The sequence below is a fragment of the Bos taurus genome, chromosome 18 (genome assembly GCF_002263795.3).
Source record: "Bos taurus isolate L1 Dominette 01449 registration number 42190680 breed Hereford chromosome 18, ARS-UCD2.0, whole genome shotgun sequence".
Taxonomy (NCBI): domain Eukaryota; kingdom Metazoa; phylum Chordata; class Mammalia; order Artiodactyla; family Bovidae; genus Bos; species Bos taurus.
The window spans coordinates 65517018-65537354 of NC_037345.1; the positions used below are offsets into that span (position 1 = coordinate 65517018).

Genomic DNA, 20337 nt, shown 5'->3' on the forward strand with positions numbered 1-20337 from the left:
AGTGGAGATCTCTACCGAGGACCTTGGGAAAACGTGTTCAATGTCAAATACATTTAGCATGTCTTTAAAACAGGGTGGGGTCCCAACTGAAGACCCCGTGGGGTCAGGATTCCTGAGACCAGCAGGGAGGGGGAGGGTGAGCAGGGATGCTGCAGAGGCAGGTCTCGCCCACAGCGGTGGTGTCTGAGGATCTTTCTCCAGCGGGGCCTCGCTGGTCCCCCACCCCGCCCTCCCCTGTACGAAGGTACCTCTGGAGACTGCAGCTCCTGAAACAGCGGTGCAGCCACAACTGAGGCTCCTGATCCAGAGAGGCCGGCCCCTCCGCATCAGGCCCACAGTGAGATGCTTGGGGAGCACCGTCCTGGTTCTGCCCAGGGCCCCGTTTCCCGGCCCGGCCCAGGGCTCCGCGGCCGCAGCTTGCCGACCTTCTTGGGGCCAGGCCCGTCCTGGGCACGCAGGGTGCTGCACGGCACCCCAGCCTCTCACTTTTAGATGCCAGGATGGACACCCGAAGTGGCCCCCAGACACTGCCCACCACCTGCGCTGAGGACCAGTCCTTTAGTCCCCAGAGGCTCTTCTGTCCCTCCACTGCACACGGGCTCCGCGCCTGCGCTCAGGGTGGCAGGGCCACAACAGGGCAGACAGACATCGACAAAAGCCAGGCAGGAGATGAGATCGGGAGTCCTGGCTGGTGGGATCGGGAAGCCAAGGAAGGCAGACGCAGCAGGAAGGGTGAGGAGGGGAGCAAGAGCACACTGGGCATGGCCAGAGGGGCAGAGAGGAGGCTGCAGCGGCTACAGTGGGTTGGGGGGCAGCGTGTGGTCAGGGGCCACTTGGCAGGACCTCCCAGGAGGCGATGGGAGGGCTTGCGTCAGAGCCCCTCCCCGATCTCAGGGAGCTCCAATTCCCCCACCTCCAGCCTCAGCTCAGGACCAAGCTCATCCCCATTTCCCGGGGAGGTGGAGGCCTGGGTACCCACCCTGCTCCTCCTCTGGCCTCCCTGGGGCGGCTGGGGGTGCACTGATGATGGGGGGAGATGCTGACAAGCCAGGGTGGACGGGCCTGGGAGCGGCCAGGAGAGGGCCCTCCGGCTTCCACTCAGCCTCTGTGAGCTTGGCCTCTCTGATCTCCTCCACGACGTACCTCTGTTCCAGAAGAACAGGGTTTGGAGCCGGAGAGGCTGGGAGAAGGCAAAGTTGAGGACCTTGGATCTCACGGCTTTGTTGTTCAGTCGCCAAGTTGTGTCCGACTCTTTGTGACCCCATGGACTGCAGCTCGCCAGGCCTCCCTGTCCATCACCATCTCCCAGAGCTTGCTCAAACTCATGTCCATTGAGTTGGTGATGCCATCCATCTCATCCTCTATTGTTCCCTTCTCCTCCTGCCTTCAATCTTTCCCAGCATCAGGGGCTTTTCCAATGAGTCAGCTCTTTTACCACAAACCTAGCAGCTTAATATAATGCAGATTTATCATCTCACAGCCCTAATTACTTCAGTGGCCTCCCCCCTACAGGAACCACCCGGGGCTCTGAGGCCACGCTGACCAGTGGCAGCAGGCCACAGTCAGTGCTGCTCAGCCTAGGAGGGAGGCCCCAGGTCCTCCTGGACCTCTCTGTGGCCTACTCCTCCCATCCTCCACGGGAACACCCTCTCATCATCCAGATTCTGAAGAGAGAAATTATCCTCATGCCCTGAGCTGTGGATGCTAAACCCAGAACAGATTCTGCCTGGACACTCCCGTCCATGGGAGGCAGAGGTTCCCCCTGGATACCCCTCCTCCATTCCCCCATCCATTCGTACATAAACTGCCCTGAGACCCTGACCCAGGCACTTCTGGTCTGAAAAAGGTCCAAAAAAACCCCACCTTTTCACTCCTCAGCAAATTATTGAAACAACAACACATGATTTGTGATGGAGGAAAAATCACACACAGTCAACAGTCCCTTAGAAAAACCACGTTTATTTCTCTGTGATCAACTTCCAACCTACATCTGTATGTGTGCGTGCCTTTACATGGCTGCAGCAACGCAAATCTCTTTTATGCTCAGTTGCTAGCCATATTGTAAGTATTTTCAATACAAAACAAAATCTTTATCATTATGATTCGGCACGGCTGCACAAGTCCTGTGTCCCAGATGAACAATGCGGGGTGACAACACAAACACGACAACTCAGTGTTTTCTGTTCGCTTGGCTCAGCAACTAAAGCGATGCCTCGCATTTCTCAGCAGCAGCCCCTTCCCTCTTGGAGGAATCCACTCAGTCTCCTCTTAGAAGAAACATCATTGTTCATTCACAAGCAACTTCCTCACCCATCTGCCCCTGCTGAAACGAGTCCACAGCACCTGGCAGGACAGCAACATGGGAATCCACTCAAACAGTAATCTCCTGTAACTCTGCAGTCGTTGCAGGGTGTAGCAGTGTGTAGGCTTTTGCTGATACAGATAAAGCACGTAAGGGCCCCAGCCAGAAGTCTCCCTCACTGGGCTCTAGTAGGAGTCTGCCTACTGACTGGGAGGCCAACTCCCTGTCAAGGACTCCTCACTCTGATTACAGAAGAGCCTTGCGGTCCCAGGATTCCAACGTTCGGGCGGGTGGCTTCTCCAGGGGAGCGCAGGCTTTACTCCAGCGTGTGCGTCGTCACGTATGTGCACCGTCACACGTGGTACAGGCGGGCCCATCCATGACGACTCCACCGTGTCTATCACCGTCCTGTATTCTCCTCAGGAGTTCCCGAACCTACAGCCCAAACAGTGCGGCTCAGGAACACCTCACATCTGTCGGTTCACTGCAGGGCTCAGAGAAGTGCCTTCCCCCGCCAGGGAGGAGCCACCCCTGGAGACCCTCCTCGCACACGAAGGTGTCTGAGAGCCAGTCGGGAGAGTGCGGCCCGTGCTCACTAAACGCCCACGGGCTGCTCGCCGGGGTGTGAGCGCTGGTGTCGGGCGAGGGCGGAGCCTCTCCGGAATGTCTTCCCACACTGCGGACAGTGGCCGGGGCCCGCCCTGCTGTGGAGTCTCTGGTGCACCGCCAGGTGAGAGTTCTGCCGGAAGGACTTGCCGCACTCGGGGCACCGGTATGGCGTCTCCCTGGTGTGGATCCTCCTGTGCTTGGTCAGACAGGAGCTGTCCCTGAAGGCCCGGCCGCACTGATTACACTCGTAGGGCTTCTCGCCGGTGTGAGTCCTCTGGTGCCGGATGAGGCCAGCGATGTTCCGGAACAGCTTCTGGCACTGGTCGCAGCCGTAGGGCTTCTCGCCAGTGTGAATCCTCTGGTGCCGGATGAGGTACGCGCTCTCGATGAAAGTCTTCCCGCACTCTTTGCACTCGAAGGGCTTCTCCCCCGAGTGAATCTTTTGATGCACGATGAGGTGGGAATTGCGGTTGAAGGACTTCCCGCATTCTGTGCACTCAAAGGGCTTCTCTCCAGTGTGAGTCCTCTCGTGCTGGGTGAGGTATGAGCCGTCTCGGAAGGCCTTTCCGCATCTGCTGCATTCATAGGGCTTCTCGCCAGTGTGGATCCTGAGGTGCACGGTGAGGTGGGAGATGTCTGTAAAAGGCTTCCCACACTCGTTACAGCGGTATGGCTTCTCCCCCGTGTGAGTCCTCTGATGGAGGATCAGGGACGAATTTCGGTTGAAGGTTTTCCCACATTCCGGACACTCATAAGGTTTCTCCCCGGTGTGAATTCTCTGGTGTTGTGTCAGAGCTGACCCATCACTGAAGGCCTTCCCGCATTTACTGCACTTGTAGGGCTTCTCTCCTGTATGGATTCTTTGGTGCACAATTAGGTTGTAGTTCTTGCTGAAGGACTTTCCACACTCATTACAAGTGTAAGGCTTCTCCCCAGTGTGAGTTCGGTGATGCAAGACAAGAGAAGAGTTTCGCTTGAAGCACTTGCCGCACTCGGTACATTTATACAACTTCTCTCCAGGGCTGCTCCTCCTGCTTTCACTAAGAGATGGACTCAGGGTAAAAAGGCCCCCAAAGTCCTCGCCTTCATACAGTCTCTTCCCTCGTGTCACGATTTTCTGTTGGCCAAGGGGGGTAAAGTGGCTGAGAGGCCTAACACTGTCAGGGCATCTATAAGGCGTCTCTCGGGTCTGAGTTCTTCCACACTGAGTCACTTCCACGGAATGGCCGAAGGCTTTCCCACAGGAGTCCCTGTCACCCGCTCTCTTAGCTGTGTAGCTCTTCTGACCATTATGTGAAGCTGGGTCACAATCCAGACTTTTAACATCTGAGCCACCTACACGGAAACCGTTTGTCGCAGGAACTCTCTGACCTTGTGGAAGATCTGCGCTCACGCTCAAATGCTTCCTAAACCCAGGATGTTCAGGAGCTGCCTCCCGGGCCCCTGGCTCCTCCTGAGTTAAGGCTGATCGCCTCGAACGTCCCTCTGGGTTCTCAGAGTCCCAGCTGGCCCCTGGAGTGCAAAGGCGAGGAGCCTCTCTCGTGAATGCCTCCATCTCCACGTCACAGGACAGTCCTTCCTCAGGCACATTCCAAGCTGTCATTTTCAATCTTCTGTCCCGGGCTGGAAAGTAAAGAGTGAAAAAGACTTAAGCCCACGAAGCTGAGTCTAGAAGAGGAATGAAAAACAGTGATAGGCCAGGTGTGTGTTTGTGTCTTTTCACTTGTTTTCTTTTTGAAATTCATATATGAACAGTGAAAGTCAAGGATGGAGCCAAGAGCAAGTTCAAGAAGAACCATGTGGCATTTCCCTCTTCCCAGAGACCAGACAGGAGGAATGGTGCTGGGGTGATGGTCACTAAGAGGACTAGTCTCAGACAAGGGAGACCAGGGGCCATGTCACGGCTCACACGGGAGCACCATCTCAGCCACTCTGTGCTCGTCCTCATGACCCCTCCCCACCAGTGGTCAGCACATACTCCAGAGCAACACCCAGCAATGGTCTTACATCAGCACTGAACAGGCAGTCCTCAACCACCTCTGTGGTCAGAGCTCTGCCTTTATGGACTGGACACAGCATGAGCCTACTTTCCTGAAACCTGACATTCCGAGATCTGTCATCAACCTCCCTGTAAAACTTCCAAGTCCACAAAGCAGTGGTTCTCAACCCCCAAAAGACACCAGGCAGCATGTGGGGACAGTTCTGGTTGACACGACTAGGGAGCAGATGCTACTGGAAACTAGGGATGTTGCTGAACACCCTTGAAAACACAACACAGCCCTTCACAACAGTGACCAGACCCGAAGGTCAACAGTGTTGCAACAGAAAAATCCTATTAGAGGAGGAAAAAATAAAGACAAACAAAAAACCCAGATTGATCCAGAAGAAGGTGGTAAGGTAAAAGTTCAGAAAGGACACATTAGAATAGAAACTATAAAATAGGACATCACCAATAACAATAAATGTAAATGACTTTGATGGGTAAGATAAAGACACTGTGTCAGACTGTGTTAAAAAAATGTGTTTGTAACAGACACCAAAAGCAAAACAACACAGAAGACAAAACCAAAGGTTTGAGCAGACACATGCTCTCCAAACAGAGACTGTTGGTTCTTTGCTAACCAACAACAAACTTCAAAGATGACAACAGGGCTCTGTCACAGTCTACATTAACATTTTGCCTGCAAACACACCACAAGGTCAGCAAATATAACCATACTGGGTGGGTTCAACAGGCCTCCTTCCGAAATGGAAATACAGAAAGACTGAATACAGACACGCATGAGAATGTAATTAGCCTGGCCACACAGCTGCATGAAGGACCACTGCCAACAATCAGAGCCAAAGGCTTCCCACAAGTGGAACATACGCTACACTGGCCATAAACCCGGCCAAAGAACAGGTTCAACAAAGGCCAGACCACAGTCTTTTGACTACAGATGCAGTCAAGTTAAACACCAGTAACAGGAGGTGTGGCGGCCTGGGCGGGAGCAGGGCTTGGGGTGGACTGGATACATGTGTGTGTGCAGCTGAGTCCCTTCGCTGTTCACGTGAAATTATTACACCACAACACTGGTAATCAGCTATGCCCCAGTACAAAATAAAAAGTTTAAAGTTAAGGGAGAAAAAAAATACAGTAACAGAATGAGCATCAAATACACAAGAAAATAATTAAGTTTTTTAAAACGCTCTTTATTTGGAAGAGTGAAAACCTGTTTCTCAGTAATTCACAGATCAAATAGAAATCCTGATGAAAATTAGCAAGCACTGACTTAGAAAACAGAGAACAGAACCACCGATGATGATGACACAGCTCAAAACACGTGGCAAAGGAAGACGCAGCTAAAGTAGTTCCTCGGCAGAAGATGTTGGTCTTTAATGCTGGGCGTCTGGGGAGAGGCCTGAGCTGGGTTTTTTTATTTGTTTGTTTGTGGCCGAGCTGCACAGCTTGCACGGAGAAGGCAATGGCACCCCATTCCAGTACTCTTGCCTGGAAAATCCCATGGACGGAGGAGCCTGGTGGGCTGCAGTCCATGGGGTCGCTAAGAGTCGGACACGACTGAGCGACTTCACTTTCACGCATTGGAGAAGGAAATGGCAACCCACTCCAGTGTTCTTGCCTGGAGAGTCCCGGGGACGGGGGAGCCTGGTGGCTGCCGTCTACAGGGTCTCACAGAGTCGGACACGACTGGAGCGACTTAGCAGCAGCAGCAGCACTGCTTGTGGATCTTAGCTCCCCAACCAGGGACTGCGCCTGTGCCCTCAGCAACGAAGCGCAGAGTCCTAATCACCAGACCTCCAAAGAATTCCCCAATGCTTGTATTTTAAAGAGAAGGCTGAAAGGTAATGAGATCATTGTTCAAATTTAAGAAGCTACACAGGAAACCAACAGAAGGTGGTAAGAAGGAGATAATAAAGGTAAAGGCAAAAATTACAGAAGCCAAAAACAAAGAAACATCCAAGAATATGAAGAAAACCAAAAGTCTGTTACATGAAACAACTAATGAAATCATTTTTGACAAGAATAATCATTAAAAAATAAGAAGGCATACAAGGTGATATTCAGCTTTAATTAAGGGGGATTTAATTAAGAAAGAGAAGAAAGTTATCAAAACGGCAACATTGGATTTATCCCAGGAAAGCAAGGACTATGAAATATTAGAATATCTACTGATACGATTCCCCACATTTTCAGATCAACATAGAAGACACCCCCTACACCCAAGAGGAGAGTGAAAAAGTTGGCTTAAAGCTTAACATTCAGAAAACTAAGATCATGGCATCCGGTCCCATCACTTCATGGCAATTAGATAGGGAAACAGTGGCTGACTTTATTTTTGGGGGCTCCAAAATCACTTCAGATGGTGATTGCAGCCATGAAATTAAAAGATGCTTACTCCTTGGAAGAAAAGTTATGATCAACCTAGACAGCATATTAAAAAGCAGAGACATTACTTGGTCAACAAAGGTCCGTCTAGTCAAGGCTATGGTTTTTCCAGCAGTCATGTATGGATGTGAGAGTTGGACTATAAAGAAAGCTGAATGCCAAAGAATTGATGCTTAGAACTGTGGTGTTGGAAAAGACTCTTGAGAGTCCCTTGGACTGCAAGGAGATCCAACCAGTCCATCCTAAAGGAAATCAGTCCTGGGTGTTCATTGGAAGGACTGATGTTGAAGCTGAAACTCCAATATTTTGGCCACCTGATGTGAAGTGCTGACTCATTTGAAAAGACCCTGATGTTGGGAAAGATTGAAGGCAGGAGGAGAAGGGGACGACAGAGGATGAGATGGTTAGATGGCATCACTGACTCAATGGACATGAGTTTGGGTAAACTCCAGGAGCTGGTGATGGACAGGGAGGCTTGGTGTGCTGTGGTTCATGGGGTTGCAAAGAGCTGGACACAACCGAGGGACTGAACTGAACTGACATGATTCCCCACATTTTCAGATCAACACAGAAGACACTCCCTACACCCCATCTCAATAAATTCAGAAAGTAATCTGAACAAATCTCACCCAGACTCATGATCAAAATGCTCTCAGATTAAAGCAACAGACCCCTTTACCGTATGTCAATAAACTGATAAAGTATTTTAAGGCTGCATGTTTCCAAATTGGCCTTCTGATTAGACTGGAGCCTGGGCATCCTACAGCTGTCCTGTGGAAACAAGAGATGGAGAGCATCTCCCTACATGTGTGAAGGGGAGGATGAGTGTGTACACTTAAAGAAAGAGGTAAGTCAGATATGTAAGTCATCATATATAAGATGATACCACTTAGTGAAACTTTTGACACACAAAATATTCTCGAAGTAAAAATATTAAAATGCCCTGGCAACATGCCTAACAAAGCTGTGATCATGACTGTTTTGGAAGTGTGGAAGGCAACAGGCCTTGAGGAGCAAAAGCAGTGTCCATTTTATCTATAATAAATACTTCTTTTATTGAAATGAGATTTACATATCTCTAAGCAAGTAAAAAGACAAGCTACCAAATCAGAGGAAATATTTACAATGCATGAATCTGATAAAGGACTTGTAGAAGGTATTAAAAAAATTCTGATAGCCCAATAATAACAGGACAACCCAAATTTTTTAAATAGGCAAAGGATCTGAATGGATATTTCTCCAAAGACGACCAACAGATGGCCAGTAAGCACATGAAAAGATGCTCAACATCACTGGTCATTAGGGAAATGCTAATCAAAACCACAGTGAGATGCCACTTTACACCTACCAGTGTGGCCAATATTAAAAGAAAAACAGACAATAACTGGGAGTTCCCTGGCAGTTCAGTGGTTAGGACTCAGTGCTTTAACTGCCATGGGCCCTGGGTTCAATCCCTGAGGTGGTGGGAAGTGCCCTGGTGGTTACTGCAAACAGAACAAATTATCTCAAGTATATAGGAGGACATTAGAACAGACTTCAGGGCAACAGTATTAAATTAGGGTAATTAATGAAGGAACTGAACTGAATTTCATTAATTAAGGTTGTTTTTAAAATCTATTATTACCCTCATACATATCTGTGTATTGCTATTTTTGGCAGTACAATGATATAAAAATTATGTGGTAAAAAATTCATCCTCATGCTCTTCACAAATGTGGGGAGTTCTCTGTTTCCTTCACACACATACACTCTTCCTCTGACCTGACCTCAGATATTCACAACCACTAATTTCCCCTAGCCTTCTCTTCCCCATGGCCACCAAATAAGGTGGTCTTAAAGGTTTTTTACACTGAATGCTGCCCCAGCACATGCTGAGACTTCAGCTCTGTCTGGAGAACTGTTTTCTGCAATAAATCATCCTGATGTTGCTGCAGGTAACAGCAGAGGGGGTGATGGATCCCACACCTGTCACGCCAGATCATCCAAACAGCCTGGGTTGCCTCAACTGAGTTAAGTGCTTAGAACCTGCTTCCACCAAGGTACGTTCCTCCATTCCTATTTAATACACCTGGTCTGGACCCACCCACAACATTCATGTTCCAGCAGGATCCAGTCACACCTCCCCTCATTCAGTTTCACTGAGGACAATGAGTTCTGACTGTCCTATTTCTCTTAATCCAAACCTATAATCTCCCAGCTGAGCGCCGAAGAATTGATGCTTTTGAACTGTGGTGTTGGAGAAGACTCTTGAGAGTCCCTTGGGCTGCAAGGAAATCCAACCAGTCCATTCTAAAGGAGATCGGTCCTGGGTGTTCTTTGGAAGGACTGATGCTAAAGCTGAAACTCCAGTCCTTGGCCACCTCATGTGAAGAGTTGACTCATTGGAAAAGACTCTGATGCTGGGAGGGATTGGGGGCAGGAGGAGAAGGGGACGACAGAGGATGAGATGGCTGGATGGCATCACCGACTCGATGGATGTGAGTTTGAGTGAACTCCGGGAGATGGTGATGGACAGGGAGGCCTGGCATGCTGCGATTCATGGGGTTGCAAAGAGTTGGACACGACTGAGCGACTGAACTGAACTGAACTGATAATCTCCAGCACCAGATATCTTCCTATGTCTTTAGGTAGCTGTGCCAAGCATTTAAACACAGAAATACATTTTTAAATACAAATGCCTTTTATTGATTCTTTACATTTACTTTTTAAAATTATACGGATATTTAATATTATCCATAGAATTCTTTTCAGGATGGTAAAAGGCACATTGCAACTATCGATCTTAAAGAGTGAACATTACAGAAAAATTAAGTCAAAATGCATCATAAGCATAAATATACAAGCTAAAACTACAAAACTCTTAAAAGACAAACACAGGCATAAATCTTCCGAAACCTAAACATAACACCAAAAGCAAACTGACACAGGAGGTGAAACGGACTAATCAAAATTAAAGCTGCTCGTGCTTCAAAGAGTGCTACTGACAAAGTTAAAAACACAGTCCATGAGACTGGGTCAAATATGTGAAAATCATATACCTGATGAGGCACTGGTATCCAGAATAAACTATACTTACAATTCAATAATAAAAAGATCAATAACCCATTTCATAAATGGGCAAAGGGTCCACATAGTGTTACAAAGAAGATAAACAAACAGCCAATAAGCACAATGAAAAGAAGCTTAATATCACTAACCACCAGTTCAGTTCAGTTCAGTTCAGTCGCTCAGTCGTGTCCAACTCTTTGCAACCCCATCAATCACAGCACGCCAGGCCTCCCTGTCCATCATCAACTCCCGGAGTTTACCCAAACTCATGTCCATCGAGTCGGTGATGCCATCCAGCCACCTCATCCTCTGTCGTCCCCTTCTCCTCCTGCCCCCAATTCCTTCCACTAACTATCGGGAATTATAAATCAAAACCACATCGAGATACCATTTCACACCCCCGAGGATGGCTACAATTACTTCCACTCCTAGGTTATCTAAGAGAAATGAAGACATATGTCCACAAAAAAAACCCCACAAAATTTGTATGTGAATGTTCACAGAAGCATTATTCTATGAAAGCAACTTAGATGGCTATCATCTGATGGATGGATAAAAAATTTAATATATTCATACAATGGAATATTATTCATCTATAAAAATGAACCAAGTACCAACACATGTTACCATGTGGATGAACCTAGAAAACACTGATAAGTGAAAGACGCCAGAACAACAGATTACACATTGTATGACCATCAATGTGAAATGTCTAGAATAGCAAATTCAGAGGCGGAAAGCAGGGTAGTAATTGCCTAGGCCTGAGAGGAATAGAGCAAATGGGAGTGAGAGCTAGTGCTAATGCGCATTTCCTGTCAGAGGATGATGAAAATATTCTAAAACTGGTGTTGGTAATGGATGTACAACTTAGTGAATTTACCAGAAAGCACTGAACTGTGTATCTTAAGAGGGTGTATTATATGGTATGTGAACTATACTTTAACACAATTATTAAAGAAAAAAAAAAAAAAAAGCAGGTACTGAAACTGTTGGGAGTCAGAATTACTGGTCCAGACTCCACTTGGCATGTTTCTGGTACCTTGAAATTTAAAGCTTATGGAGAATTCCATACAACAGTGTCAAGTAAAAAATAAATAAAGTTTATGGAGAATTCCATTCCCAGGTACTCACCTCTGAAGGGCTTTTCCCCCAGTCTCTATGACCCTGCAGAAGAATTCATTTAATCCCAACGACTGGATGTTTAACATCAGCGGTTGCTAGACTGCAGCTGTCTGATGCCATCTGCATGGTTCTTGACATCTCTGTGGACCAAACATGGTAACGTTTACTTGCTCAAATGTTTACTTGTTCAAAGGATACATTCTTTAACAAAAATAAACTGTTTGCCACTAATGTTAGCCCTGTCCTAATAAAGTTACCCATCTGATTACCAATTGTGATTAACAGTCTGACTTCATTTTTGATGACTAACTGCTGGCAGCTTTCCACTTCCATCCTCATCATCCACCTATTGCCCCTTCTCCTTCTGCAAACTAGGCAAACAAACAAGAAAGCCTGAAAAAGGAGAGAGAGAACCAAAGTGCTTTCTCCTTGCAGTTGGCAGGAAGTTCAAACCATCCAAGCCTCAATCAATGCAAGGCCACCATCATCCCAATTCCATTCTCCAATCACTATAAAAGCCCAAAGAAAGACTTCAGTCATGGTCCAGTGAGTAGGACTCTGCACTTTCAAGGACCTGGAGTTCAATCCTTAATTGATCCCACAAGCTTCTCACTAATAAATAAATAAAGCCTAGCAAGTTTTTTTGTGGTCTCTCTTGATTTTTCTGGATCACTTTAGGAAGCCTGCCCTGCTCTCACAAAATAAGTCTCATCCTGTGAGTAACACACCGTTTATCTTCTTGGGTTGTCTGTAAAATGCACAAAAGAGTGTGTCTTTATGTGTTTGGGGCTTACCTGGTGGCTCAGACAGTAAAGAATCCACCTGCAATGACACAGACGTGGGTTCCATCTCTAGGCTGGGAAGATCCCCTGGAGGAGGGCATGGCAACCCACTCCAATATTCTTGCCTGGAGAATCGCCATAGACAGAGGACTCTGGCGGGCTACAGTCCACGGGGTTGCAAAGAGTCAGAAATGACCGAGGGACTAAGCACAACACAGCACAATATGTGTGTTTGAGGCAGGGCGAAAAGAAAGGTAAGCTAATGAGGCAAAGTGTTAATAACTTGATAATCTGGATGGTTTTACAAGTGTTCATTGAACTATTTCTGCAACACTTCTGTAAGTGTAATACTTTTCAAAAAAAAAGTTGGGTAGGAGGAAGAGAAACAAGCAATAGAAGGGAGAAAAGTTACTGGCTGTGGGTTGAAAAAAACTAAAAAAGCCTGGTGTTAAAACATATTTTTACAAGCCCAAGTCCTTAAATTTTTTTTTAAATTGACAAAAGATAAAGAAGTATGTCAAGGCTGTATATTGTCACCCTGTTTATTTAACTTATATGCAGAGTACATCATGTGAAATGTCGGGCTGGATGAAGCACAAGCTGGAATCAAGACTGCCAGGAGAAATATCAATAATCTCAGATACGAAAATGACACCACCCTTATGGCAGAAAGTGAAGAGGAACTAAAGAGCCTCTTGATGAAAGTGAAAGAGGAGAGTGAAAAAGCTGGCTTAAAACTCAACATTCAAGATACTAAGATCACAGCATCTGGTTCCATCACTTCATGGAAAATAGATGGGGAAACAATGGAAACAGTGACAGACTTAATTTTCTTGGGCTCCAAAATCACTGTGGACAGTGAGTGCAGCCATGAAATTAAAAGACGCTTGCTCCTTGAAAGAAAAGCTATGATCAACCTAGACAGCATATAAAAAGCAGAGACATTACTTTGCCGACAAAGGTCCATATAGTCAAAGCTATGGTTTTTCCAGTAGTCATGTATGGATACGAGAGCTGGACTATAAACAAAGCTGAGCACTGAAGAACTGATGCTTTTGAACTGTGGTTTTGGAGGAGACTCTTGAGAGAGTCCCTTGGACTGCAAGGAGATCCAACCAGTCCATCCTGAAGGAAATCAGTACAGAGTATTCATTGGAAGGACTGACACTGAAGCTGAAGTTCCAATACTTTAGCCACCTGATGCAAAGAAATGACTCATTGTAAAAGACCCTTATGCTGGGAAAGATAGAGGGCAGGAGGAGAAGGGGACAACAGAGGCTGAAGTGGCTGGATGGCATTACCGACTCGATGGACATGAGTTTGAGCAAGCTCCTGGAGTTGGTGATGGACAGGGAAGCCTGGTGTGCTGCAGGCCATGGGGTGGCAAAGAGTCAGACACGACTGACTGAACTGAAAGGATCTTTTGGGGTAATGGTAATTTGGACAAAAGTTTGAATTACATTTGTCACAACTCATCCAGTGGTGCATTTCACTGTAAGTCAGTTTTCCCTCAAAAATGTAAAGAGCAATACTGAACTCTAACTGATGTTAAGCACAGTGAGGTGTTTGAGGGGGTAAGTAATAATGATAATCTGTCATTTATTTTGAATGTATCCCCAAAAGATTTTTGAGCAAACTCAGGGAGACAGTGAAGGACAGGGAAGCCTGCTGCCATGTAGTCCATGGGGTCGCAGTCAGACACGACTTAGCAACTGCGCAACAACACAAAATGATTGGTGGATGGCTAAAAGGGTGGACAAAGGGAACAAATATAGAGCATACAGCAAGCAGAGCAGGTGTTAATGGATTAGTATGGGGACGTACGAGTAACTCAACCTCACTATATGTAGAAAAACTTACCCTAACCTACTGGGTGAAGAAGAGCTAAGGAAAGGAACCACTAAACCAAGAAAGAGGACTTCCCTGGTGGTCCAGTGGCTAAGACTTCACGCTCCCCAAGCAGGGCGCTCAGGTGTGAGCCCTGGTCAGGGAACTAGATTCCACATGCCACAACTAAGACCCAGAGCAGCCAAACAAACAAATATTACCAAAAAAAAAAAAAAAATTCAAGGAAGAGGAAAGTGAAAAGGCCACTAACAGGTGGGGAAAAGCGGTTTTCACTGAGAACCCGCAAGACCCGATTTTGCAGCTCTTAGGTGGTAAAATACAGGTGATCTGACACCTGCTGGTCCGCCGGGCGGTCGGAAACCGCACAGTCCGTGGGCGCGATGGGGCCACCTTGGCCAGACACCTACCGATGCCCACACCGGCTCGCCCGACACCTGGCAGGAGAAGGGCGGCAGACCTGGGGGTCGCCCAGCAGCCGGGCTCGGACACCTAGCAGGCAGGGGCAAAACGGTCCCTGCCGAAGGGCCGGCTGGCTCCTCACGAGCGCGGAACCGCCGGGCCATGCGATGGAAATGGCTAGGGCGTTCTCACCAGGAGAGGGGGCGTCCACACCCGCCGGGGGGCATCCTCACTTGCAGAAGGAGGGGGCGTCCTCACCCCCAGGAGAGGGGCATCTACATACACGGGGGCGTCCTCACTGCCGCCGGCCGACGCGTCGCTCTTGAGCCACTCGAGCCCAGCAGACACCGCCCCCGCCACAGACACCCCACCCTCGAGGGGAAGCCGCGGCGCTAAAGAACGAGCGGCGCGGCGAACTCACCCCCGGCAGGTCGGCAACGCCGGCCACGGCGGCGGCCATGTTCCTGCGAATGAGCGTGCGCGCGGCGGGACCGGAAGTGCGCGTCCCGGGGCTCCGCGGACCCCGCCCGCCCCGCGTACAGAACCGCGCCTTTCGCTTCCTACCCGCGCCAGGGCGGGCCCGCGCCGGGTCCGGTCCCCGCTCCCTGGGCTGGGGTCGGCCCCAGGGTTCCGGGCTCCCTCTGCCCGCCCGGCGCCCAGCCTTCGCCTCTAGCCCGGGGCTTCAGAGAAGTGCATTGGGGCAGAGATGTCCTTTCGCCGCATCTACTAATTCAGTTATTTATGGCGATCAGTGTGGGTTCGCCGACATTTATTTTCGCCTACGGCTTTCATCCGAGGACATCATTATTGTGCAGCCCTATTTTTGTGTACTGCATCAGTTCAGTTCAGTCGCTCAGTCGTGTCCGACTCTTTGCGACCCCATGAATCGCAGCACGCCAGGCCTCCCTGTCCATCACCATCTCCCGGAGTTCACTCAGACTCACGTCCATCGAATCAGTGATGCCATCCAGCCATCTCATCCTCTATCGTCCCCTTCTCCTCCTGCCCCCAATCCCTCCCAGCATCAGAGTCTTTTCCAATGAGGCAACTCTTCGCATGAGGTGGCCAAAGTACTGGAGTTTCAGCTTTAGCATCATTCCTTCCAAAGAACACCCAGGGCTGATCTCCTTTGTGTACTGCATAGATTGCCGAAATAATTCTATGCCATCCCTTCTTTGTTGTTTTTAAGAAAAATATGTTCAAATTCAGATAAGGGCAACTCAGTATCAATTAACAGTACAGTTATTTACTTAGAAATCTAAACAGAAAAAAAAAAAAGAAATCTAAACAGAAGCTACACATTTTTGGATTTGATATGACAATTAGTTAAGGATTTTTTGATGGATTAGGACTGCGAATGAACGTATGTGTTGTGGAAAAATCACCATACAAAAATAATGTAACAAGCAGTTAGAAAGTATGCTTTGAAAAGGTCGCAGTTTTGTGTATGTATATAAAACAATCCAAAAAGAAATCATTCATGTATATACAAAAAATAATAAGTTGCCATACTTCCAGCATGAATGTGTGTATGGGGGTGGGGGGGCGGTGATCCTCAGAGTAAGCCCAGGCAGGACATGTCTGGGAGGCCTAGGAGACCAGGCTCAATCCCTACACAGCCAAAGTCAAGGTTAAGGAAACAATTCTCAAAGAATCTTGCCCAATATTTATACTTTTTTGCCTTCATATTGGTGATCGTAGGGTTTTTTTTAATTGAAATACAATTTATTTACAATATTGCCTTAGTTTCAGGTGTGTGTGCCTGCTGAGTCACTTCATTTGTGTTCGACTCTTTGCAACCCCATGGACTGTAGCTCGCCAGGTTCCTCTGTCCATGGGATTCTCTGAGCAAGAATACTGGAGTGGGTCACCATGCCCTCCTCCAGGGCATCTGACTCAGGGATCAAGATGATAGTTTACGGTGAACAATGTTGGATTCGTGATATCCGAAGATAAAGATTTAGCTTCGGGACCAGGGACCAGGCTTCAGACAGTCAGACTTCGTGTGGCAGAAGTTTTATTACCGTGAAGGACAGAGAAAGCTTCTGACGGAGACATCAGAAGGGGGATGAAGAGTGCCTGCTGGCTAGGCTTCCGGGTCTCCTGCATTGGCCGGCGGGTTCTTTACCACTGGCTCCATCTGGGACGCCCTTAGTTTCAGGTGAAAACCAAAGTGATTCGGTTATTTTTTTCAGATTCCTTCCCTCAATAGGTTATTATAAGATACTAACTATAGTTCCCTGTGCTATACAGTAGATCCTGTTGCTTATCTATTTTATACATTGTAGTTTGAATCTGCTAATCCCATATTCCTAAATCATCCCTGCCTCCCTCTCTTCCCCCTTTGGTAACCGTAAGTTTGGTGCCAAACCAAATGCCAGTGCTACCCTCAACTCCAACTCCTCTCACAGTACTGCCTGTCTGGGTTCCTAGCATTTCCACTCTTTGCCTGGTGCAGGCCAAGTCTTCACTGGTGTCTGGATTCCCCTCATATCCTACCTGTGACTGGATAGCATGTCCTGCCAGCATCATGCCGACCCCTACCTAGAATGCACCCGTCTCTGCCTGCCTGACAGCCAGCATCTCTTACAGTGATCCTGTCATCAGCCTCCCTGCTGTCCTTTTTCCCAACTCAATTTACCCATAGCAGCCAGAGGGTTCTCCTGCCCCTTGCCTCCTTTACTCAAAAGTTTCAAGGGCTGCCGCTCTCTCAGTGGGGAAAGACCATACTGTAGCCTGAGAGGTGGCCAGGTCAGCTCAGTTGCCTTTCTGAGCTCATCATCCACATCTTTCTCTCTGCCTCAGCTCCAGCCACACCGGTCCTCTCCCTGGTGCTCACATGCACAGTACACTTCCACCTCAGGGCCTTTGCACATGCTCTTCCCCCTTGCCCAGAGTATGTTTCCACCAGATACATGCTCAGCTCTTTCCTTCTTCTAAGTCTTTGTTCTACCTGGCACACACTAGGTACTTAGTGAACATTCATTGGCTGAAAACTAGTCAGTTGATTGTTGGTCCCAACTTTTCACCGCCTTTCCTGAAGAAGGGTTACATGTCCTGACATGTTGCTAGTGACTTGCAAAGTATCCCTGTGCAGGTGGGAAGGAGGCATATATATGTGACATATATATGTGTGTGTGTGTGTGTGTGTAATATACATCAGTTCAGTTCAGTCGCTCAGTCATGTCTGACTCTGCGACCCCATGGACTGCAGCACATCAAGCTTCCCTGTTCATCACCAACTCCCAGAGCTTACTCAAACTCATGTCCATCGAATTGGTGATGCCATCCAACCATCTCATCCTCTGTGGTCCCCTTCTCCTCCTGCCTTCAATCTTTCCCAGCATCAGGGTCTTTTCCAATGAGTCAGTTCTTCGCATCAGGTGGCCAAAGTATTGGAGTTTCAGCTTCAGCATCAGTCCTTCCAATGAATATTCAGGACTGATTTCCTTTAGGATAGACTGGTTTGATCTCCTTGCAGTCAAAGGGCCTCTCAAGAGTCTTCTCCAACACCACAGTTCAAAAGCACCAATTCTTCAGCACTCAACTTTCTTTATACATAAATGTCTATATTTGCATATGGGTGGTGCAGTGGTAAAGAATCCACCTGCCAATGCAGGAGACACACAAGAGACGTGGGTTGAATCCCTGAGTCAGGAAGACCCCCTGGAGGAGGAAGTGGCAACCTACTCCAGTATTCTTGCCTGGGAAATCCCATGGACAGAGGAGCCTGGTGGGCTATAGTCCATAGGGTCACAAAAAGTCAGACACGACTGAGCACTGAGCACTTACACTTTTTTTTCCAGGTCGGGAAACCCAATTCAAAAGCAAAGAGTTAACCAGAAAGCAGAGCATTTCTCCTAGAATCATGTGCTGCTTGAAAACAGAAAGATTCGTAAAGGATGAACTACATCCCTCCACGTTTGGCAGAGACTAGGAACAAGACTCACTTACAGCAGCTGTAGGAGAACCAGGAGAGAGAGGTGGAATACATGGCCCTTGAGGAAACACTGTTTCAAGACAACGGGAGCAAGAATAATACGCTTGGGGGAAAAGTTAATTAGGACTGTCCTTCCTTCTTCCTCTATTCAGTGACATCAGAGAAGTCATACTCAAGAGGGATCATACAAATATATCGAGACTACAGAAATATGAATAGAGCTCGGCCTTAAAACCATGAACAAATTCTCTCAGGAGACACATCTTACAAATATCTGAGTGTAGGAGAAAGATTGCCTATCAGTACATTTTAGAACTTATACAGGAGAAAAATCCTATAAATATACAGGCACAAACTATCCATTACTGTGCATGAGAGAAGTTATACGTATGAGACATTTCATATTTGCAGTGAATTCAAGAAATTATTTTCAAGGAGTGACTGCTCTATGCTACAAGGTTCTGTAAAGAAACCCTACAACATACGCATCAAGGAAAAGTTTCATGCTATTCTCCTTTAGTCAACATCACGGCAAACACACTGGAGAGAAACCTATGGATATATGCATTGTGGGAAAGGCTTTAAACATAGCTCAGCACTATGATGCGACATCAGAGGACTCATACTGGGAAAACCCTATACAAGTACACAGCGTAGAAGAATCTTCGGGAAGTGTTCTCCCTTTATGCAACACAAGAGGACTCATACTGGAGAACAGAATAGAGGCAAGGTTGGCTGACTTTCGATTACGGCTTTCATGTTGTTTGACACCAGGAAACTCAGAGATTAGAGAAACTCACTGAACATAATCAATATGGAAAAGCTGTTGCTTGGAATTTCATTCGATGTGCCAACATAAAGAAACCAAAAACAAGGCAGAATTCACAAGTTATCTTTGACCCATAAATAGGCTGTTGTTGTTGTTTAATCACTAAGTCATGTTTGACTCTTTGTGACCCCATGGATTGTAGCCAGGCTCCTCTGTCCATTTGATTATCCAGGCAAGAATACTGGAGCCAGTTGCCATTTTCTCCTCCAGGGATCTTCCTGATCCAGGGATCAAACCCGAGTCTCCTGCATTGGCAGGTGGATTATTTACCATTGAGCCACTATGGAAGCCCTGAATGTAATATGACTGCACCTGTAGCTCCCCATAGTCACGGACGATGAAGTATGAGCAGTTATGCCCCATATATGCCCTTGATTTGCTGTAGAAACATCATTTAGTGGGACTTAGGGTCTAAGCCTCAGGGACAATGTCTCATAGAAATGATGCTATAGATAATAAAATGTAAATGTTATCAGTGGCAACACCCTATTTTTTGTATCATATAAAAGCCAGAGAACCATCAAATTGAAGTGTCATGCAAAGATCATTGATCTTTTAGTATCACAGGGATTAATATATGTACAATTTTATACTAATCACAGAAGAGAGCTGAAAAATATGCCATCCATTTCTTTCTTGCATAGTCCTGTCACATCAAATTACAGAGTTTTATACTAACTCACGAATGTTTCACAAATGGCATTCTATTACTAAGTTTAAGAGAGGAATCATAAAGAGTTGTCTGCATCTTCGTGTTTCCAGGGGCACAGCCAGTGTCCAGGCAGGACTAAACAGACATACCCATGTGCTCTGCAGCCCACAGGCCACACGAGAGAGAAGCCCTTGTGCCCCAGAGAAGACCCAGTGCAGCCAAAAACAAGTAAATAAACACAATTTTAAAAAGGAAAACACAAACTAAAAAGGGCAGAGGATTTGAATAGACCTTTATCCAAAGACAAACAGATGGTCAACAGGCACCTGAAAAGACATTCAGCATCATGAGTCACCAGGGACGTGAAAATCAGAGCCACAAGATGTCATCTCACACTTGTCAGAATGACCGTCATCAGA

General features: G+C 47.2%; 1 protein-coding gene across 9 annotated transcripts; it reads right to left on the reverse strand.

Moving 5' to 3' along the window:
* Window positions 1–1939: 1939 nt before the first annotated feature.
* On the reverse strand, window positions 1940–14969 carry ZNF329 (zinc finger protein 329). Of its 9 annotated transcripts, none has more exons than XM_059876489.1 (4): window positions 14919–14969; window positions 12263–12410; window positions 11478–11608; window positions 1940–4534 (listed from the first exon to the last, which is right to left on the reverse strand). In XM_059876489.1, exon 4 carries the CDS (start codon window positions 4512–4514, stop codon window positions 2898–2900), a length of 1617 nt encoding a protein of 538 aa, XP_059732472.1. In that variant the 5' UTR covers window positions 4515–4534; window positions 11478–11608; window positions 12263–12410; window positions 14919–14969; the 3' UTR covers window positions 1940–2897.
* Between the last annotated feature and the right edge of the window lie 5368 nt (window positions 14970–20337).